Source organism: Ranitomeya variabilis, chromosome 1 (genome assembly GCF_051348905.1).
Source record: "Ranitomeya variabilis isolate aRanVar5 chromosome 1, aRanVar5.hap1, whole genome shotgun sequence".
In the NCBI taxonomy this organism is placed as follows: domain Eukaryota; kingdom Metazoa; phylum Chordata; class Amphibia; order Anura; family Dendrobatidae; genus Ranitomeya; species Ranitomeya variabilis.
In genome coordinates this window covers 334,294,522-334,317,803 of record NC_135232.1, presented here as the reverse complement: position 1 = coordinate 334,317,803, position 23,282 = coordinate 334,294,522, and the positions used below count along the sequence as shown (strand labels likewise).

At 44.6% G+C, this 23,282-nt stretch overlaps 1 protein-coding gene across 1 annotated transcript in view; it reads left to right on the top strand.

Annotated features, from left to right (window-relative positions):
- The first annotated feature begins 2,931 nt into the window (after nucleotides 1–2,931).
- The window catches only part of LRP10 (LDL receptor related protein 10), a 38,859-nt gene continuing 18,508 nt past the window's right edge, over nucleotides 2,932–23,282 (top strand). The window contains exon 1 of the mRNA XM_077299168.1: nucleotides 2,932–3,239. Coding sequence (XP_077155283.1) covers nucleotides 3,209–3,239 — 31 coding nt within the window. The 5' untranslated portion in view covers nucleotides 2,932–3,208. The remainder of the gene's footprint in view (nucleotides 3,240–23,282) is intronic.

Genomic DNA, 23,282 nt, shown 5'->3' with positions numbered 1-23,282 from the left:
GGCGGCCTGGCGCGAGACTACGGAGGGTGAGTATAGCAGGTTTTTTTAATTATTTTTAACATTACATTTTTTACTATTGATGCCGCATAGGCAGCGTCAATAGTAAAAAGTTGGGGACACACAGGGTTAATAGCAGCGGTAACGGAGTGCGTTACTGCGGCATAACGCAGTCCTTTACCGCCGGCATTAACCCTGTGTTAGCGGTGACTGGAAGGGAGTATGCGGGCGCCGGGCACTGACTGCGGGGAGTAAGGAGCGGCCATTTTCTTCCAGACTGTGTCCGTCGCTGATTGGTCGTGGCTGTTTTGCCGCGACCAATCAGCGACTTGGATTTCCATGACAGACAGAAGCCGCGACCAATGAATATCTGTGACAGACAGACAGAAGGACAGACAGACAGACAGAAAGACGGAAGTGACCCTTAGACAATTATATAGTAGATAGTGGGACCCCACGTCATTTTTTTGGGGGTCCCCTATTTTAATAACCAGTAAAGGCTAAGTATACAGCTGTGAGCTTATACTGTATTAATAGCCTGGGAAGCTCCATGGGTGTTACCCCCTTCCAAGGCTATAAACATCTGCCCCCAGTCACTGGCTTTCCCTCTGCTGGTTGCGAAAATTGCACAGGAATCCACGCCATTTTTTTCCCCAAAATAATCTTTTATTAAATACATGTCCACTAATTGTCACACACACTGTACTAATTGTATTTGTCGCACACATCTATATATCTACCTATTCTATATGTATTTACTGTATGTAATCCATCTCTTCTATCCTGTCGGCTCCTGCTGTGATTTTACAGAAGCCGGCACATGAATTACCGACTTTTATTCTATAGTTCAGTTCAATATAAATAAAGAAAAAAAAAAAAAAATATATATATATATATATATATATATATATACAGGTCCTTCTCAAAAAATTAGCATATAGTGTTAAATTTCATTATTTACCATAATGTAATGATTACAATTAAACTTTCATATATTATAGATTCATTATCCACCAACTGAAATTTGTCAGGTCTTTTATTGTTTTAATACTGATGATTTTGGCATACAACTCCTGATAACCCAAAAAACCTGTCTCAATAAATTAGCATATTTCACCCGACCAATCAAATAAAAGTGTTTTTTAATAACAAACAAAAAAACCATCAAATAATAATGTTCAGTTATGCACTCAATACTTGGTCGGGAATCCTTTGGCAGAAATGACTGCTTCAATGCGGCGTGGCATGGAGGCAATCAGCCTGTGACACTGCTGAGATGTTGTGGAGGCCCAGGATGCTTCAATAGCGGCCTTAAGCTCATCCAGAGTGTTGGGTCTTGCGTCTCTCAACTTTCTCTTCACAATATCCCACAGATTCTCTATGGGGTTCAGGTCAGGAGAGTTGGCAGGCCAATTGAGCACAGTAATACCATGGTCAGTAAACCATTTACCAGTGGTTTTGGCACTGTGAGCAGGTGCCGGGTCGTGCTGAAAAATGAAATCTTCATCTCCATAAAGCATTTCAGCCGATGGAAGCATGAAGTGCTCCAAAATCTCCTGATAGCTAGCTGCATTGACCCTGCCCTTGATGAAACACAGTGGACCAACACCAGCAGCTGACATGGCACCCCACACCATCACTGACTGTGGGTACTTGACACTGGACTTCAGGCATTTTGGCATTTCTCCCCAGTCTTCCTCCAGACTCTGGCACCTTGATTTCCGAATGACATGCAAAATTTGCTTTCATCAGAAAAAAGTACTTGGGACCACTTAGCAACAGTCCAGTGCTGCTTCTCTGTAGCCCAGGTCAGGCGCTTCTGCCGCTGTTTATGGTTCAAAAGTGGCTTTACCTGGGGAATGCGGCACCTGTAGATGAAGATTTCATTTTTCAGCACGACCTGGCACCTGCTCACAGTGCCAAAACCACTGGTAAATGGTTTACTGACCATGGTATTACTGTGCTCAATTGGCCTGCCAACTCTCCTGGCCTGAACCCCATAGAGAATCTGTGGGATATTGTGAAGAGAAAGTTGAGAGACGCAAGACCCAACACTCTGGATGAGCTTAAGGCCGCTATTGAAGCATCCTGGGCCTCCATAACATCTCAGCAGTGTCACAGGCTGATTGCCTCCATGCCACGCCGCATTGAAGCAGTCATTTCTGCCAAAGGATTCCCGACCAAGTATTGAGTGCATAACTGAACATTATTATTTGATGGTTTTTTTGTTTGTTATTAAAAAACACTTTTATTTGATTGGACGGGTGAAATATGCTAATTTATTGAGACAGGTTTTTTGGGTTATCAGGAGTTGTATGCCAAAATCATCAGTATTAAAACAATAAAAGACCTGACAAATTTCAGTTGGTGGCTAATGAATCTATAATATATGAAAGTTTAATTGTAATCATTACATTATGGTAAATAATGAAATTTAACACTATATGCTAATTTTTTGAGAAGGACCTGTATATATATATATATATATATATATATATATATATATATATATATATATATGTCACTGACATCTATATATATGTATTCTATGTGTATATATCTATTCTATCCTGTCACTCTGTGATACTGTACGCGGCAGATCATTTGCCGGCTTTTGTGCGTGCCTGCGTGCGTGTGTGCATGCGTTTTTTGAAGAATATTTATTGTAAAACATGACATAGAACTGCTGTATGTAAAAGCTCATGTTAAAATCGCATTGCATACGGATTTCATACGGGTGTTGCTTTTAAAAATCGCATCACACTCAAATAAGTTTTTTCGGTCTAGAAATCGGACCGTTTTTTCTGGCATATGGGTATGAGCCCTTTGTGGGACCCTGAACTGATTCTCTATGTGGTTATTCCTCCATGCACCCTTGCCTGCCATTACGCCCCCGAACAATTAGAGGATACTGACACATCAGCCTTGGGTGGGGACTGGAGAGCAGTAGAGGAAACCAGGCGAGAACTGTGGAGGTCTGGAGGAGCATGTGTGAGCAGCAGCGCCGCCAGGGGGAGCCAGAGAGACGGAAGAGACTCGTGTGTAGGAAGGAGGAAGTGGAGAGAGAAAAATAAGAAACAGGAACAAGAGACTGAGGGAGTGTGGAGCGCAGGAGACCGCGCAGGAATACTGGCAAAGTTGGGAAACTAGTCAGTTAAATGGTTAGGCAGAGTGCAGACTGTAAGGAAGTGACCCTCCGCCGGCAAGCAGCATGTCTCTCCTCGTCACACTGCTTCTATATGGTAAGAGCTCACCTCCCCCACTCTGCTCTGTGTTGTGTGGGCACTTGTCCTAGCGACGATAAACCCTCACGTTGGTGACGGCTGACTGTGGCTGTTGTGGACTACAACTCCCAGCCTCCTGCCCCGGTAGTGAATATATAGCTAGACCACACTGCCTGCTGTAACTCCTCCCCCTTTTCCTGTTTAATAAACCACACCAATCAGGTCGTTGCTTTCATCTTCCAAAAGTGTCTGAAAAATGAGAGCTGGGAGCTGATTGGTTGCTGTGGGTGACTGTGCTGACTAGGTGCTGCGCTAAGGCAGTGTGCACACGTGCCAGTGTTGTGTGGCCAAGGGTCCGTGTTTGCCGCAGCACCGTGCCAGTGAGTGGGAGTCGCACGGGGAGAGCAAGTCAGATTCAGGGTTTTTTCCTTTTTCTGTCTTGTTGCTGTGGTAACGCCTTAGGCACTGTGCCCCATTCACTAGCACTATGCTGTGGTGTAGCAGCGCTGTGCCGCCATTTTTGGCCACGTAACCTGTGTCACAACTAGCGTTGCTGAGAAATGTTTTCACATGAGAACGATGGTCGCCTCTGTAGACCCTGACAGAACCCTTTCTAAGGCATTGGGGTATGTCGGTGGTCTCCATTGTGTGATGGCTCTATCACAGCAGTATAGCTTCTATTATTATTATTATTATTTATTATTATTATTTATTGTTATAGCACCATTTATTCCATGGCGCTTTACAAGTGAGGAGGGGTATACATAATAAAAACAAGTACAATAATCTTGAACAATACAAGTCATAACTGGTACAGGAGGAGTGAGGACCCTGCCCGCGAAGGCTCACAATCTACAAGGGATGGGTGAGAATACAGTAGGTGAGGATAGAGCTGATCGTGCAGCGGTTGGTTGATCGGTGGTTACTGCAGGTTGTAGGCTTGTCGGAAGAGGTGGGTCTTCAGGTTCTTTTTGAAGGTTTCGATGGTAGGCGAGAGTCTAATATGTTGGGGTAGAGGGTTCCAGAGTAGGGGTGATACGCGAGAGAAATCTTGTATACGATTGTGTGAAGAGGAGATAAGAGGGGAGTAGAGAAGGAGGTCTTGTGAGGATCGGAGGTTACGTGTAGGTAAGTACCGGGAGACGAGGTCACAGATGTATGGAGGAGACACGTTGTGGATGGCTTTGTATGTCATGGTTAGGGTTTTGTACTGGAGTCTCTGGGCAATGGGGAGCCAGTGAAGGGATTGACAGAGGGGAGAGGCCGGAGAATAGCGGGGGGACAGGTGGATTAGTCGGGCAGCAGAGTTTAGAATAGATTGGAGGGTTGCGAGAGTGTTTGAGGGGAGGCCACAGAGCAGGAGGTTGCAGTAGTCAAGGCGAGAGATGATGAGGGCATGGACTAGGGTTTTTGCAGATTCTTGGTTGAGGAATGAACGGATTCGTGCAATATTTTTGAGTTGAAGTCGGCAGGAAGTGGAAAGGGCTTGGATATGTGGTTTGAAGGAGAGATCAGCGTCAAGGATTACCCCGAGGCAGCGAGCTTGTGGGACTGGGGAGAGTGGGCAGCCATTTACTGTAATGGCTAGGTTCGTTGGGGGGGGGTCGCGTGAGATGGGGGAAAGATGATGAATTCTGTTTTGTCCATGTTAAGTTTGAGAAATCTAGCGGAGAAGAAGGATGAAATAGTGGACAGACATTGAGGGATTCTGGTTAGTAGGGAGGTGATATCTGGTCCAGAGATGTAGATCTGTGTGTCATCAGCATAGAGGTGATACTGAAAGCCATGAGATTCTATGAGCTGTCCCAGGCCAAAGGTGTAAATGGAGAAGAGCAGGGGCCCAAGGACTGAACCTTGTGGGACTCCGACAGATAGGGGGCGAGGTGAGGAGGTGGTGTGTGAGTGGGAGACGCTGAATGTCCGGTCTGTTAGGTATGATGAGATCCAGGATAGGGCCAAGTCTGTGATGCCAAGGGATGAGAGGGTCTGTAATAATAGGGAATGGTCCACTGTGTCAAAGGTAGCCGACAGGTCGAGGAGGAGGAGAACAGAGTAGTGTCACTTGCTCTTGGCGGTTAAGAGGTCATTGGTGACCTTAGTTAGGGCAGTTTCAGTGGAATGGTGTGACCGGAAGCCAGATTGTAAGCGGTCAAAGAGGGAGCAAGAAGAGAGATGGGAGGACAGTTCAAGGTAGATGTGTTGTTCCAGTAGTTTTGAGGCATAGGGGAGAAGTGATATAGGGCGATAGCTAGATACAGAGGATGGGTCAAGAGAGGGCTTTTTGAGGATAGGTGTGATGGAGGCATGTTTAAAGCTTGAGGGGAAAACACCAGTTGTTAGTGATAGGTTGAAGAGATGGGTTTGGGTTGGGATGAAGATTGTGGTGAGGTTTGGGATGAGGTGGGATGGGAGCGGGTCAAGTGCACAGGTGGTGAGATGCGATCTTGAGAGTAGAGTGGCGAGTTGATCTTCTGTAATTGTGGAGAAGTTGGTTTTGGAGGTGGAGGGTAGGGAAGTTGGGAGGAAGGGCCCTGGGGCTTGTTGACCAAAACTGTCTCTGATGTTATCAATCTTCTGCTTGAAGAATGAGGCAAAGTCTTCAGCAGAGATAAGTGGGGAGGGAGGAGGTGCTGGGGGACGGAGGAGAGAATTGAAGGTGTTGAATAACTGTTTAGGATTGTGAGACAGGGAGGATATGAGAGATGAGAAGTAGGTTTGTTTAGCTGTGGCGAGTATGGTCTTGAAAGTAGTGAGGGACTGTTTGAATGCGATTAAGTGGTCGTTGGAGTGGGATCTTTTCCATCTGCGCTCAGCAGCCCTGGAAGCTCGCCTCAGTTCTTTGGTCAGGCTGGTGTGCCAGGGCTGTCTGTTGATTTTGCGAGCTTTGGTATGTGTAAGTGGGGCAGCAGATTCCAAAGCTACAGCTATTGTGGTGTTATATAGAGCGGCAGCGTCATCCGCATTGTGTATGGAACTTATGTCTGTGAGAGGGAGGAGGGATTCAGAGAATGAATGTAGGTCAAGATGTTTAAGATTTCTGCGAGGGTGTGAAAATTTGTGGGGTGGGGACTCTAGAGATGGAGTGGAGAGAGATGAGAATGTGAGAAGGTTGTGGTCAGAGAGAGGAAGAGGTGAGTTAGAGAGGTTAGATAGGGAGCAGAGGCGGGTGAAGATGAGGTCCAGTGTGTGACCATCTTTGTGAGTGGCTGCAGAAGACCATTGAGTGAGGCCGAAGGAGGAAGAGAGAGATAGAAGTTTAGTGGCAGCTGAGAGGGAAGTGTCAATGGGGATGTTGAAATCGCCCATGATGATAGTGGGGATGTCTGCAGAAAGGAAATGAAGTAGCCAGGTGGTGAAGTGGTCAAAGAAGATGGTGGCTGGCCCTGGGGGGCGGTAAATGACAGCCAGTTGGAGGGGGAGTAGATGCGCACAGAGTGCACCTCAAAGGAAGGGAGGGTAACAGAGGGTGGCAGTGGGATTGGGGTGAAGGAGCAGTTATCTGACAGGAGAAAACCAACTCCTCCGCCATGCTTGCTGCTGGGGCGGGGTGTGTGAGAAAGGTGGAAGCCACCGTAAGAGAGTGCAGCAGGAGAGGCGGTGTCAGAAGGGGTGAGCCAGGTTTCGGTGATGGCGAGGAAGGAAAGTTTGGTAGTAACAAAAAGATCATGGATGTAGGAAAGCTTGTTACAGACAGAGCGAGCGTTCCACAGAGCTCCTGTTAGTGGGACTGGGGAAGCGGAGGCTGGGTGAATGGGTATAAGGTTAGAGAGGTTACGGAAGTTTGTGATGGAGCGTGGGTGGGAGGTAGAAATGACTGTGGGAATATGGTGAGGAGGACCAGGATTTGGAGAGATATCACCACTTTGGAGAGATATTATAGAAGGAAGCACGGGTGTGAACAGAGGCGTAGTACAGCGCCATTTCATGTGCTGCATACTTTGCTTTATGCCCCTTTAAGACATCATTTTTTTACCTAAGTGTTGCATCTGTATTTCTCATGGATAAAATACCCACCCGTTATGGTCTATGGGGCTGGTCGCATGTCCGGACCATAATAAAAATAGCCAATTTTGTTCTGAGTCACTGATAAAACTCGCCCTTTCAAGTCCATAGGTCTGTACAGTTGCCTCATATCTATATGTAGTTGAATCCTTGTGTGTTTTTCATTCACTGCATAGAGAGGCTTGGGGAAAACGTCTGTTTATTTTGCATATGAGAAAAACTGCTGAAATTCTGATCCAAAACGCTGATGACAATCTGTCCAGATGAGGTCTTAGGAGGCAAAATCAGCAATAAGTGCACATTGGGGCCGGGCTGAGTTTTTTTTGACCAGTTCAAATGGACATATTTCACTGCCCATATTCGGACTGCAATGCCTGGACTAAGGCCGGAGTCACACTGGCATATAAGGGTATGTGTCCACGTTCAGGATTTGGTCAGGATTTTACACAGGTAAAAGCTGCACCTGAGGTCACTGGCAGGTCACCTGCCTTGTTCATGCGTTGTTTGAGCATTGTAAGGACATGCTGCGTTCTGAAAAGATGCGCCACATGTCCGTTTCTGCAGGTCTGCCACATGCGTTTTTTTAATGCACAGTGGAGACGGGATTTCATGAAATCCCCTCCACTATGCTGTAACATCTGGACGCTCCGTGTTTGACGCTGCGGCTCTACGCAGCGTTTCCTGTACGTGGAAACATACCCTAACACAGCGGAGTGCTATGTGATAAAACATCGCATAGCACTCTGCCCAGTGTTATACTATGAGTCCGCTCAGATCTGCGATTATTGTCTCATGCCGATTTTGGCAGTGAGACTCGGCTCACTCACAACCATACAAGTCTATAGGTTTAATGAAACATTGAACTGCACTCGGATGTCATCCCAGTGCAGTCCGATATATGCCGATTCAGGCCATGGAGGAGAAGGAGAAATTCCTTTCCCCGTTTCTTCCACACCTGTGGGCGAATTTTTCGTGAGAGGATCGGAGCACTTGCACTTCGAGCACACTCGCAGCAGAGTAGGAGCCGAGTGTCATTGGCACATCACATCCGCTATTATGCCCTAATGTGACCCCGGCAAAACTGCGAGTCTCTTGACCTTAAAGGGAACCTGTCACCCCCAAAATCTAAGATGAGCTAAGCCCACCGGCATCAGGGGCTTATCTACAGCATTCTGGAATGCTGTAGATACGCCCCCGATGTATCCTGAAAGAGAAAAAGAGGTTAGATTATACTCACCCAGGGTCGGTCCCACTGCGATGGGCGTTGCGGTCTGGGGCCTCCCATCTTCTTACGATGACGTCCTCTTCTGCTCTTCACGCTCCGGCACAGGCGTACTTTGTCCTGTTGAGGGCAGAGCAAAGTATTGCAGTGCACAGGTGCTGGGCCTCTCTGACCTTTCCGGCGCCTGCACACTGCAGTACTTTGCTCTGCCCTCAACAGAGCAGACAAAGTATGCCTGCGCCGGAGCCGCAGCGTGAAGACAAGAAGAGGACGTCATCGTAAGAAGATAGGAGGCCCCGGACGGACTGCGAAACCCATCGGATCGGACTGCAGCGGGACCGCCCCTGGGTGAGTATATTATAACCTCTTTTTCTCCTCTTTCAGGATACATCGGGGGCTTATCTACAGCATTACAGAATGCTGTAGATAAGCCCCTGATGCCGGTGGGCTTAGCTCAACTTTGATTTACGAATTTATAACCTCATACATGCCTTTGGCTAGACCCACAGCAAGAGTCCAGGCATGGACCGTGAAATATGGCTGTCTGAAGCCGACCTTTGCTGCAGGAATGTCGCTCAATGCTAATGTGCAAATTTTAATTTTTAAAATCTTTCACAACAGTCAAAATGAGCAAAGGCTTACGTTTTTTATGCATGAGCAGAAATTTGGACCTAAGCATGGGATCAGATCCTGCCCTAGGGGATCAGGAAAGCCATCTCCACAGCCTGCTGGAGGGGTGCGTGCATACGACGGCTAATGGGCAGCTGCTAACCCTCATAGGTTTGTAAGCAGAAGACGCCTCAGAAAACCACCAAAGGTGTCTTTTCTGAAGCATCTTTTTTTGTTGCCCTTACTGTCTTTGCTGTCAGTGTGTTTTTTTTTTTTTAATAAATATAAAATATTGGAAGATTTTAAAACCGATGGTCAGGTCACTTTATGAAGTCTGAAGCGATTAAAAAATACAGCACATATGCACAGCAAGTAGTTTTGACATTTCTGTGCATAAATGTATTATTTTCATTATCTATTGAGCACTTTTTCATGTGGGTTCCTGGCAGAATCCATCTCAAAAAGACGCTGTGTGCACACCTCTTTTTCAGGCGTATTTTGCTCCGAAAACAACCTGAAAAAGCGCTAACTAAATACTTAAAAGAATGAACACATGCATTTTATGTAAAAATGAGTTTTGATGTACATGTATGTGTCCCTCACTGTGATGTAGGCTCACACACGGGTTAACACAGGTTTAACACGTGTCGTCGGGGGGAGCGTTATTCCATGCTCCCACGGGCATGCCCATTATGTGATCAGAGGGTACTGTTGGGTTGTCAGGACAGCCGGGGTCTGCTGATGGCCTCCGTGCCTGTCATTATGATCCCCCTGGCTGGTGTTCATAGGAGATTGTGATTTTAGCTATACATAGCAGTGGTGAAGCACAAGCGATCAGACGATCACAGCTTCAAGTTCAAATCACCCCCCTTTGCCCCATTAAAAGTATATATATTTGGTATCTCTGAATTCATGAAAGTCCGATCTATCAAAATATAAAGTAAACTAATCAGATCGGTAAATGACATAATGGGGGGAAAAAAATGCCAGAATTAAGGTTTTTTGACTGCCGTGACATTGCAGGAAAATACAAGAAGAGGCAATCAAAACGTCATATCTGCTTCAACATGGTATTGGTAAAAATGTCCACTCGAGTACTCAAAAAATAAGCCTACACACAGCCCACTATCGCAAAAAATGAAACTTTTATGGGTCTTGGAAAAGGGCGACAAAAGGCAAAAAAAAAAATATTTTTTCATACACGTTTTTGAAAATGTTTCACCCCCTAAATAAAAAAAAGACTATACATGTTTGGTATCTCTGAACTTGTATTGACCTGGAGAATCATATTGCCAGGCAGTTTTACCATATAGTGTACGTGGTAAATAAAAAAACCCCTCAAAATAATTGTGCATTTGCACTTTTCAACAAACTTGGATTTGTTTCCCGCTTTCCATTGCATCACATGAGAAAATGAATGGTGTCATACAAAAGTACTACTAGTCCTGCAAAAAATAAGCCCTCACACGGCTATGTCGATTGAAAATGAAAAAAGTTATGATTCTTGGAAGAAGAGGAAGGAAAAGGGGAAAATTGCCCGGGGTTGAAGGGGTTGAAGACAGGGCGGTGGAGTTGGAGTCCATTTTTGTGGAGTCTGTATAAAATGGACCGACTCCGACGCCTAAAATATATACCGTATATACTCGAGTATAAGCCGACCCCCCTAATTTTGCCACAAAAAACTGGGAAAACTTATTGACTCGAGTATAAGCCTAGGGTGGAAAATGCAGCAGCTACCGGTGAATTTCAAAAATAAAAATAGATGCTCCATACCATTCATTATTGCCCCATAGATGCTCCATATAAAGCTGTGCCATACATAATGCTCCATACCATTGATTATTGCCCCATATATTATCCATATATAGCTGTGCCATATAGAATGCTCTGCACCGTTCATTATGGCCCCATAGATGCTCCACATAAAGCTGTGCCATATATAATGCTCTGCACTGTTCATTATGGCCCCATAGATGCTCCATATAAAGCTGTGCCACATATACAATGCTCTGCACCGTTCATTATGGCCCTATAGATGCTCCATATAAAGCTGTGCCATATATGCTCTGCACCGTTCATTATGGCCCCATAGATGCTCCTTATAAAGCTGTGCCATATATGCTCTGCACCGTTCATTATGGCCCCATAGATGCTCCTTATAAAGCTGTGCCATATATGCTCTGCACCGTTCATTATGGCCCCATAGATGCTCCATATAAAGCTGTGCCATATATGCTCCGCACCGTTCATTATGGCCCCATAGATGCTCATTATAAAGCTGTGCCCTATATGCTCTGCACCGTTCAGTTTGGCCCCATAGATGCTCATTATAAAGCTGTGCCCTATATGCTCTGCATCGTTCAGTTTGGCCCCATAGATGCTCCACATAAATCTGTGCCATATATAACGCTGGTGCTGCTGCTGCAATAAAAAAAACACATACTCACCTCTCTTGCTTGCAGCTCCTCAGCGTCCGGTCCCAGCGTCTCTCCGCACTGACTGATCAGGCAGAGGGCGCCGCGCACACTATATGCGTCATCGCGCCCTCTGACCTGAACAGTCAGAGCGGAGAGACGCCGGGAAGACAGAGCGGCGCCCGGCGTGTGGAACGTGGACAGGTAAATATGCGATACTTACCTGCTCCCGGCGTCCCGCTCCTTCCCCCGGACAGCTGGTCTCCGGGTGCCGCAGCCTCTTCCTCTATCAGCGGTCACCGGCACTGCTGATTAGAGAAATGAATATTCATTTCTCTAATGAGCGGTCCCATGTGACCGCTGTACAGGGGAAGAGCTGCGGCACCCAGAGACAGTGTGACGGGCAGGGGGAGCGTCAGGATCGCCGGGACTAGGTAAGTATGCCTCAGCGCCCTCTCCCCCTCACCCGCCGACCCTGCCACAGACCGTGACTCGAGTATAAGCCGAGAGGGGCACTTTCAGCCCAAAAATTTGGGCTGAAAATCTCGGCTTATACTCGAGTATATACGGTAATACATTGGGTGCAGTAGTACAATGCAGGATGTGCTGTAAATGTTCCCATAATAATTTGGGAAAGTTATGAAATGTCCTATAAATGTCTGTTCTGTTCCTGATCTACGGATCTGTTCTTTTAGCCGAGATGAATCTGTGCTGCACTTTATGTACATGCTCAGTAGTGAGGCAGTGCTGTGGGGTCACAGTCACGGAAGTTGATAAGTAGGAGGTTTGGCTTATCGACTCTACAGCCCTGAATAAAGAGACTGTCAGCACAGGATGACTGTTCAAACCAAGTCCACGTGCTCTGTGCATCACGGTGAGGTCAATCATTTATCTACACCTTCCCACCTGCTTGTTTTCCCCCAATCTCCACCCCTCCTCTTTGACAGCTCTGGTTTCATAGAGCCAGAGAACAGCGGAGATAGATGGAAACGAAATAGGTGATGCATCAAGCACCTGTACATGGTTTGAACAGTCACTCTGTGCTAGCAGTTCCTTTAGCCACTTCCGTTTCCATAGACTTTAATTGGTTAAAAGAAGGGGAAAAAACTGTTTTCTGCTTTGAAGACACTCTATATTTTATAATGAAGTCAATGGGAAGGCTCAAAAAATGCTTATAAGATGCCCAGGCATGTAACGCTGTTAACTGGAGGAAATGAACTTTATCCCTCCTGATTTTCAGCTATAGAGGTGCAGCTTCAGTCACCGCTCAGTGTAAAGTGCCACTGACAGCCAGCCAGCTCAGCACTGATGCACTCATCTACTTAGGCTACGTTCACATTTGCGTTGTTGTGTGTTGCATCGGCAACGCATGCAAAACGCATTGTTTTGTGACGCATGCGTCCTTTTTTTGCTTGATTTTGGATGCACAAAAAATGCAACTTGCTGCGTCCTCTGCGCCCTGATGCGTGCGCCGCAGTGACGCATGCGTCACAAAATGCAAGTGCAACGCATGTCCATGCGCCCCCATGTTAAATATAGGGGCGCCCGACGCTGCGTCGCACAACGCTAATGTGAACGTAGCCTTTGCTAGTACTGTGTTATTCTGCAGATTCTCAGCAAGGAGTTAGGGTATGTGCACGATGCAGATTTAGTGCAGAACTGCAGCGGATTTTTCTGCTGCAGAAACGCTGCAGAACTGCACTGTGATTTACAGTACAATGTAAATCAATGTGAAAAATAAAGCTGTGCACATGGTGCAGAAAAATCTGCGCAGAAACGCTGCAGATTTCAAATAAGTGCATGTCGCTTCTTTTGTGCAGTTCTGCAGCGTTTCTGCACCCCTCCATGATAAAAATCTGCACTGGTAAAATCTGCACAGAAACTGCACCTGCGTTTTCTGCCAGGAGATGCAGATAAAATTCTGCACCACATTTCCTACGTGTGCACATAGCCTTAAGGCCCCGTCTCACATAGCGAGATCGCTAGCGAGATCGCTGCTGAGTCACAAGTTTTGTGACGCAACAGCGACCTCCGTAGCGATCTCGCTATGTGTGACACGTACCAGCGATCAGGCCCCTGCTGTGAGATCGCTGGTCGTGTCAGAATGGCCTGGACCTTTTTTTGGTCGTTGAGGTCCCGCTGACATCGCTGAATCGGTGTGTGTGACACCGATCCAGCGATGTCTTCACTGGTAACCAGGGTAAACATCGGGTTACTAAGCGCAGGGCCGCGCTTAGTAACCCGATGTTTACCCTGGTTACCAAAAAAAACAAACAGTACATACTCGCCTTTCGGTGTCCGTCAGGTCCCTTGCCGTCTGCTTCCTGCTCTGAGTGCCGCCGTACAGTGAGAGCGCAGCAGTGACGTCACCGCTGCGCTCTGCTCTCACTGTACGGCGGCTCAGTCAGAGCAGGAAGCAGACGGCAAGGGACCTGACGGACATCAGATGGTGAGTATGTACTGTTTGTTTTTTTTGGTAACCAGGGTAAACATCGGGTTACTAAGCGCGGCCCTGCGCTTAGTAACCCGATGTTTACCCTGGTTACCCGGGTGCTGCAGGGGGACTTCGGCATCGTTGAAGACAGTTTCAACGATGCCGAAGTCGTTCCCCTGATCGTTGGTCGCTGGAGAGAGCTGTCTGTGTGACAGCTCCCCAGCGACCACACAACGACTTACCAACGATCACGGCCAGGTCGTATCGCTGGTCGTGATCGTTGGTAAGTCGCTATGTGAGATGGGGGCTTTACACAATATGTCAACATTCCAGTGCAGAAGGTGAAGTACACTTGTTTTAGAAATCACACAATGATCACTTGCATACCAGGGTGTTTCACATGACAGTTATGTAACTGTGGTGTGACAAGACGCTCATGTAACATAATAGTTTTGGAGATAACTTTATTATATGGGTGCATGCCCATGATCAGTGTTTGTTCAAGCTTTTACGCAGCTGAATTTCCGCATGAACCTCAGCTCGTGTGTTTTTGGATGTGTTTTTGACGCATTTGTTTTTGTCTCTTTGGTATGATGTGCAAAGGTGTAGATATATAATTAGTGCTGTTTGAGTGTAGTTTACTGTACATGAACTACGGTAACCTAAGAAATGAATGAAAAAAAAACATTGTGGGCCCCCCTTATTTTTGATAACCAGCCAAGGTAAAGCAGACATCCTGAGATTTAATACGGTATAATCAGGCTGGGAAGGTCCCTGGTTATCGGGCCCTTCCCAGCCTAAAAATACAAGCCTACATCAACCCCAGAATAGACGCGTCCGCTTTTCCCAATTGCCCTGGTGCGGTAACAATTGAGGTAATGGTCGTTAGGGATGATGACAGCTGTGATTTGTCAAAAATAAAAAATAACGAACACTCAAAAAAGTACTTTATTTGAATATAGACTCCCCCCTCATCACCAACTTATTTTTTTTTTTTACATCCCATGGAGGTCTGCAGTAGTCCACCGAATCCAAAGTAGTCAAGAAAAGGATGCCTGAAAGATACAAAAAGACAGAAATAAAGACAATAGACACTCCCTCACTCACTGATTTGTTACCCAATATGTTGCCATGCTGGACCGATGCAGTCCACGTTCCTCAAATCTGTCTCCAGCGTATGTGAGTATCAGTAAAGTGACCGACTAAAAAAAGCACATTGGGCATGGGATTTCTATTAATGCCATCCACTGTGCTTGTGCTGTACAACCCAGGGTTTTGGACCCAGGAAAATGTGCTGTGTTCAGAACGCTAGTAATGCTGATCATGGGCACACAGCCTTCAGCCTCCACACATGCAGTTTTTGGGCCAGACAAAAGAAATACATAGAAATAAAAGTGGTAAATATAAGTCTTCTGTTTGCCTCCACTTCTGGCTTTTATGACGTGTTAAAGGGCACAGATATTTATACATACAGTTGTGGCCAAAAGTATTGACACCCCTGCAATTCTGTCAGATAATAACTCAGTTTCTTCCTGAAAAGGATTGCAAACACAAATTCTTTGTTGTTATTATTATCTTCATTTAATTTTTGTTTAATGAAAAAACATAAAAAGAATTTTCCTAAAGCCAAATTGGATATAATTCCACACCAAACATAAAAAAGAGGGTGGACAAAAGTATTGGCACTGTTTGAAAAATCATGTGATGCTTCTCTAATTTGTGTAATTAACAGCACCTGTAACTTACCTGTGGCACCTAACAGGTGTTGGCAATAACTAAATCACACTTGCAGCCAGTTGACATGGATTAAAGTTGACTCAACCTCTGTCCTGTGTCCTTGTGTGTACCACATTGAGCATGGAGAAAAGAAAGAAGACCAAAGAACTGTCTGAGGACTTGAGAAACCAAATTGTGAGGAAGCATGAGCAATCTCAAGGCTACAAGTCCATCTCCAAAGACCTGAATGTTCCTGTGTCTACCGTGCGCAGTGTCATCAAGAAGTTTAAAGCCCATGGCACGGTGGCTAACCTCCCTAGATGTGGACGGAAAAGAAAAATTGACAAGAGATTTCAACGCAAGATTGTGCGGATGTTGGATAAAAAACCTCGACTAACATCCAAACAAGTTCAAGCTGCCCTGCAGTCAGGTACAACAGTGTCAACCCGTACTATCCGTCGGCGTCTGAATGAAAAGGGACTGTATGGTAGGAGACCCAGGAAGACCCCACTTCTTACCCCGAGACATAAAAAAGCCAGGCTGGAGTTTGCCAAAAAAGTTTGAAAAAGCATAAAACGTTTTGGAAGAATGTTCTCTGGTCAGATGAGACAAAAGTAGAGCTTTTTGGGCAAAGGCATCAACATAGAGTTTACAGGAGAAAAAAAGAGGCATTCAAAGAAAAGAACACGGTCCCTACAGTCAAATATGGCGGAGGTTCCCTGATGTTTTGGGGTTGCTTTGCTGCCTCTGGCACTGGACTGCTTGACCGTGTGCATGGCATTATGAAGTCTGAAGACTACCAACAAATTTTGCAGCATAATGTAGGGCCCAGTGTGAGAAAGCTGAGTCTCCCTCAGAGGTCACGGGTCTTCCAGCAGGACAATGACCCAAAACACACTTCAAAAAGCACTAGAAAATGGTTTGAGAGAAAGCACTGGAGACTTCTAAGGTGGTCAGCAATGAGTCCAGACCTGAATCCAATAGAACACCTGTGGAGAGATCTAAAAATGGCAGTTTGGAGAAGGCACCCTTCAAATATCAGGGACCTGGAGCAGTTTGCCAAAGAAGAATGGTCTAAAATTCCAGCAGAGCATTGTAAGAAACTCATTGATGGTTACCGGAAGCGGTTGGTCGCAGTTATTTTGGCTAAAGGTTGTGCAACCAAGTATTAGGCTGAGGGTGCCAATACTTTTGTCTGGCCCATTTTTGGAGTTTTGTGTGAAATGATCAATGTTTTGCTTTTTTCCCTCATTCTCTTTTGTGTTTTTTCATTTAAGACAAATTAAATGAAGATAATAATACCAAAGAATTTGTGATTGCAATCATTTCAGTTGCAGGGGTGTCAATACTTTTGGCCACAACTGTAATGTACATTTTGTATAATTTTATCACATGTAAAATCCCTACTACAGACAAGGGACAACATTGGGAGAAACGGTCTATACCTATGTATAAGAACGTAAAAAAATAGTTAAGTGAAATGTGCAGATTTACTAAACGAGGCCAATTACAGTATATGCTAAAGTGCCAAAGTCTACTAAAAAAATGGATTGGCAAAGAAGATATAAAATTCTAAATTATATTCCATTAAATTAAAAAATATTATATCCATAGTGCCAGGGTAAAATCCTGTTCACTGATGCCTTACTGAAACGCATAAGAGTGTACATGATTTTAACCTGGCACTAAGGACATCCAAATTTTTAATTTAATGAAATAAAATGTTGCATTTTATATTTTCTATGTCAATCCAATTTTTGTGCCCAATTTCCCGGTGGTCAGCGGTGGATGGATCGATGCAGTCGTTGAAAAGAGCAACTTGATTATTAAACACGATGGGGCGTTTCCAATAACTTTTCACTTGCCAAAGTCTACTGTAAGGGTAAGTGTCCACAATCCGGAGTTGCTGCGTGTTTGACGCTGCGTTCTTGTGCAGCGTCAAACCCTCAGCGGCCAGATGTGAACACATGCAGATTCACCTGCGTTCAATAGACTGTAGCGAACATGCTCTGCGTCCAAAGTGCTGCTAGTTCCGGCTCGTGGGCACCCGGCCTTCATACATCAAGAATCACAGAGCTATTACATGCACGAGAGAACAGGTTCCCCTAAATCCAGGACAGAAGTAGTAAAGACAAAGCTGCCTAATGGATGGTTCTGCCTTGTGGGAATCACCATTTATATGTATTAAAAAGAAAAATGTACGTTTGGTAAAGTTTAGCAGTATCACTATGCACCAGCGCTGCTTGGCAAAACAAATGACGTTTTAGCTGCACATTACATTAAATGAATACAGGTCTTTACAGTAATTTTTTTGTTTTAATCCAAATGTGATTTTGGTGTTACAATAGCCAATGCTATACTTGAAATTTGTTTGAGCTTGACACCGGGGCTCATTCACATCACCAAACTTTTGCTCCAAGTTCTGTCCGTAAAAAACGTTATTCAATGGGCCAGTGCAGACGAGCAGACAAAAAAATGCGACTCCCATATTAAAGTTTATGGGTGCGCAAAAAATTTTGATTCCGTATGAAGCCACAGTACAGCATCCTTTCTAACAGATACATTACAACTCTTTAATATTGGAAACTATTTGTTCTTTTAAGTTTCCAATAACTGCTGCTGTATAAGGAAGCCACACAGATTGCATATGGATGACGATGAAAAAAAAGTTTTCTGGATGAAACTCTGAACAATTTTTTTTTTTTTAATATATATACAAACACTTGTGTAAACTTTGCCTTATTGTTGGTCATGCATATCCAGAGGAGCAAGGACCATGAGGATGTTCATGCAACCAGCAGATTCTTCACATTTCCTGCTTGTAACTAACCTTATTGAATTGCATTTACCCCTTCCCGGCAGAGCCAATCGCAGAGCCAATCTTCGTTTTAGGTTTTCAATTTTCTTTTTCTGTGGGGCCCCGTATATACCATATGGAGGGCTGTGTGGAGATTACAGTTGGAAAATTATACTGTTAGGATCACCATTCTTTATCACTGAGGGAGGGGGTTACAGTATGGTCATACCGTACGTGTGGAGAAATTCATTGTGGGGGTATCGTACTGTTTGGGGGCACTTTCGTTTGCATCTTACTTTACCGGTATTTTTAAAGGTTTTTTTTCATCCTTTGTAATTACCGTAGATATTTAAATTGGGCAATTGGGTTATATGCTTTTTTTACTGCTCTTACATAACCTATTTTTCCAATATTTTGTTACTAAATCTATTAATTAAAATGCCCTTTGTTCGTGGGACAACCCCTTTAAGTTTGTTTCAATATGAAAAAGTTAATTGTCATATTTGATTAAAAGGAGGGAGTATGACATCGCTGTGCCACACTGCACATAGATGGCAACGTTTGGGAGTGATCGTTCACGGACGCAGAGACTTGAATGGGTAATTTTGATCCATGATTTAAAAAAAAATAAAAAAAATCAGACATGTTGTTTTTTTGTTTTTTTTCTTAAATCAACATGTCTGTGATTTTTTTTTTTTTTCTCTACAGACATGCGGATTGTAAAAATACACGGACATGTGAACAGCCCCATATAATAAATAATGGATATGTGTTCTATCCATGAAAAGCATGGTTATAACGTACGTGAAAAACCGATATCTGCCAGGTTTCCATTAGGGTTCTAATGCTTTTGAAAGGATAATAGAGCTATAGACTTCACTGTTCAAGCTGTCAAAAATCGCAGAATTCGAGATGACAAGTGGAAAATGACAATGTTAACAGGAGTCCTTATGTATATTCATGTAACAGCTTTGTGGCAGAAATTTCAGTACTGCTCCATGCATCTGAAGAGGTTTGCAGAAATCCATAAGCTGGTACCACAAACATCCCCATTCAGATGTGTGGAAAGGATTTTCAGAGCATACATTTCTGCAGTGAATCTGCTTTGTGTAAACTTAGGTTTAGGATATATTTATATGGCGCATCCATGCAGCAGATTTCGGCTGTGTGCACACTTTGCTTTTTTTCAGTCCAGATTTGTCATAAAACCTAAAGGGTGAATGAGGGTCCTGAAGTTTCATGCACACTTTTGCTTATTTGTGATTTGCAGACTTGGGCTATGTGCACACGTTGCGGAATAGGCTTAGGAATTTCTGGTGCGGATTCTGCATCTCTTGGCAAAAAATGCAGATGCGGAATTGACGTCTTTTTTTGTGCGGATTTTGTGCGATTTTGCTGCAAATTTTTTGCGGATTTCATGCGTTTTTTACCCCTGCTGATTTCTGTGATGGAATGGGTACAAAAACGCTACAGATCCGCAAAAAGAAGTGACATGCTACTTCTTTTAATCCGCAGGGTTTCCGCAGGGAATTTTCTGCACCATTAGCACAGCATTTATTTTTTACCATTGATTTACATTGTACTGCAATCCACAGGAAATCCGCAACGTGTGTACATACCCTTAAGGGTAAGTTCACACAGGGCGTTTTTTCTGCTTTTTTTCTGCAGTAAAACCTGATTTCTTGGCAGGAAAGAAGCTGCTGCAAAAACGCAGGTTTAGGTGTGTTTTTGGTCCGTTTTTTGTTGCAGATTGGGTGCGTTTTTTGGTGCATTTTTGTGTCTTTGGCCATGCTAATGTCCATGGACTTTTCTGCAGAAAAAATGCTGCAAATAATGGTACCTCCATTTTTGCTGCGTTTTTGCAGCGTTTTTTCAACACCCATTCAAGCCAATTGGTGAAAAATGCTGCAAAAACGCTGAAAGAAGTGACATGCTCTATGTCCAAAAAAAGCAGCAAAGCACAAAATCCTGATGACACAAAAAACCAATGTGTGTGCATGAGATTTCTGAAATGTCATAGGCTTTGCTGGTACTGGAAAAAGCATCTGAAAATTAGCATAAAAAAGCAGCAAAAACACCCTGTGTGAACTTACCCTAAATCTGCAGCATGTCAATTCTTTCAGGGTTTTTGCTGCAAATTTCACCCATGGAAAAATCACCAAAATCGCATGTGAAGAAAAGCACGTTTTTTCCTGCTAAGAAATGCAGAAATGATGCACCTAACGTGTGCACATACTCTTTTGGTCCAAATTTTCCAAAATCTCATCCACATGATGCAGAGAAAATCTGCTGCATAGATTAACTAGTGCTGCGGATTTGTCTAAGGCCGGTTTCACACGTCAGTGGCTCCGGTACGTGAGGTGACAGTTTCCTCCCGTACCGGAGACACTGACACACGTAGACCCATAAAAATCAATGCATCTGTTCAGATGTCATTGATTTTGTGCGGACCGTGTGCGGACCGTGTCTCCGTGTGCCAAACACGGAGACATGTCAGTGTTCGTGGGAGCGCACGGATTACACGGACCCAATAGAGTCAATGGGTCCGTGTAAAACACGCACCTCACACGGACATTCTCCGTCTGGGGTCCGTGTGGCGTGCCGGAGACAGCGCTACAGTAAGCGCTGTCCCCCCCACATGGTGCTGAAGCCGCCATTCATATGTTCCCTGTAGCACCGTTTGCTACAGAGAAAATATGAATGATAGTGTTTAAACTAAAGATCCATGTGTCCGCCGCCCCCCCACCCCCTGTGCGCCCCCCCCGCTGGTCAGAAAATACTTATCCGGGTCCCCCGTCGGCAGTCGCTCCTTCCTGGTCTGGCCGCGCCTCCTACTGTATGCGGCCGATTACACTCATGAATATGTGGCTCCACCTCCAATAGGGGCGGAGCCGCCTATTCATGAGTGTAAATGAGCGGCCCCACGTGACCGCATACAGTAAGCCGCGGCCAGACCAGGAAGGAGCGACTGCCGACGGGGGATCCGGGTGAGTATTTTCTGACCAGCGGGGGGGGCGCACAGGGGGTGGGGGGGCGGCGGACACATGGATCTTTATTTTAAACACTATTCTTCATATTTTCCCTGCAGCAAACGTTGCTGCAGGGATGATATGAATCGCAGCTTCAGCACCATGCAGAGTGGGTACCACACGCTCCGTGTGGTACCCACTCGCCATACGGGCGGCACACGTGTGCCGCAGGTATGGCCTCCGTGAGTTCCCAGGCACACGGACACGGATAACTCCGGTACCGATTTATTCCGGTACCGGAATTATCTGGACGTGTGGGACAGCCCTAACACAGTATGTTAATTTATGCTGCCCATTTTCACAGCGGATTTAACCCTTTCCAATGTGAACAGTGAAATCTGCAGCATTTCCACAAAGGAATATGCAGATTTTGTCAGTACAGATTTTGCACTGCAAAAGATTTGCAATAGATGCAGTGGATACAAAAAACTAGCATTTTAATAGTGTGTAGTTTTATCATGTGAACAGAAAATCATACCTAGAAGAATTGTTTCAAAACTTTTTGCACCTGTAATGTCATCTACAATCTGTACAATTTAATTGAAAAATAAACGGCAATCTTTTTGGATGGAAGATGAAAGAACTAAAATAATGGGGTTGTATAAATATGCACGGTCTTAAATTAAAAATGTATTAAAGTACTCTTAGACTGAATGCTGTCATAGACTCCTACTCAAATTAAATTTATCAGCATGGCACATCTAGAATTTGCAATGTTTGCACACTTTTCCTTGCTCCAAATGTGTCAGATTATGAGGGCCTGTGTACAGCCTTCTTCAGGGTAACACACAGATTTTTAACTGGATTCGGTTCTGGACTATTCCAAAATTTTGATCATGTTCTGTCGAAGCCATTCTTTTGTTTCTTTGGAGGCATGCTTGGGTTCATTGTTGCACTGAAAGGTAAAATTGATCTTCAGCTTTTTAGCAGAGGCCTCAAGGTTTTTCTTCTAAATTGACTGATTATTTTTGAACTGTTAATACACTGTGTGCAGAATTATTAGGCAAGTTGTATTTTAGAGGATTATTTTTATTATTGATCAACAACTATGTTCTCAATCAACCCAAAAGACTCATAAATATCAAAGCTTAATATTTTTGGAAGTTGGAGTGTTTTTTTTGTGTTTTTTTTTAGATTTGGCTATCTTAGGAGGATATCTGTTTGTGCAGGTAACTATTACTGTGCAGAATTATTAGGCAACTTAATAAAAACCAAATATATTCCCGTCTCACTTGTTTATTTTCACCAGGTAAACCAATATCACTGCACAAAATTTAGAAATAAACATTTCTGACATGTAAAAACAAAACCCCCCCAAAATTAGTGACCGATATAGCCACCTTTCTTTATGATGATACTCACCAGCCTTCCATCCATAGATTCTGTCAGTTGCTTGATCTGTTTACGATCAACATTGCGTGCAGCAGCCACCACAGCCTCCCAGACACTGTTCTGAGAGGTGGACTGTTTTCCCTCCCTGTAGATCTCACATTTTATGAGGGACCACAGGTTCTCTATGGGGTTCAGATCAGGTGAATAAGGGGGCCTTGTCATTATTTTTTCTTCTTTGAGACCTTTACTGGCCAGCAACCTGTGGAGTAGTTGGGAGGCATGTGATGGAGCATTGTCCTGCATGAAAATCATGTTTTTCTTGAACGATACTGACTTCTTCCTGTACCACTGCTTGAAGAAGTCTTCCAGAAACTGGCAGTAGGTCTGGGAGTTGAGCTTCACTCCATCCTCCACCCGAAAAGGTCCCACAAGTTAATCTTTGATGATACCAGCCCATACCAGTACCCCACCTCCACCTTGCTGGCGTCGGAGTGGAGCTCTCTGCC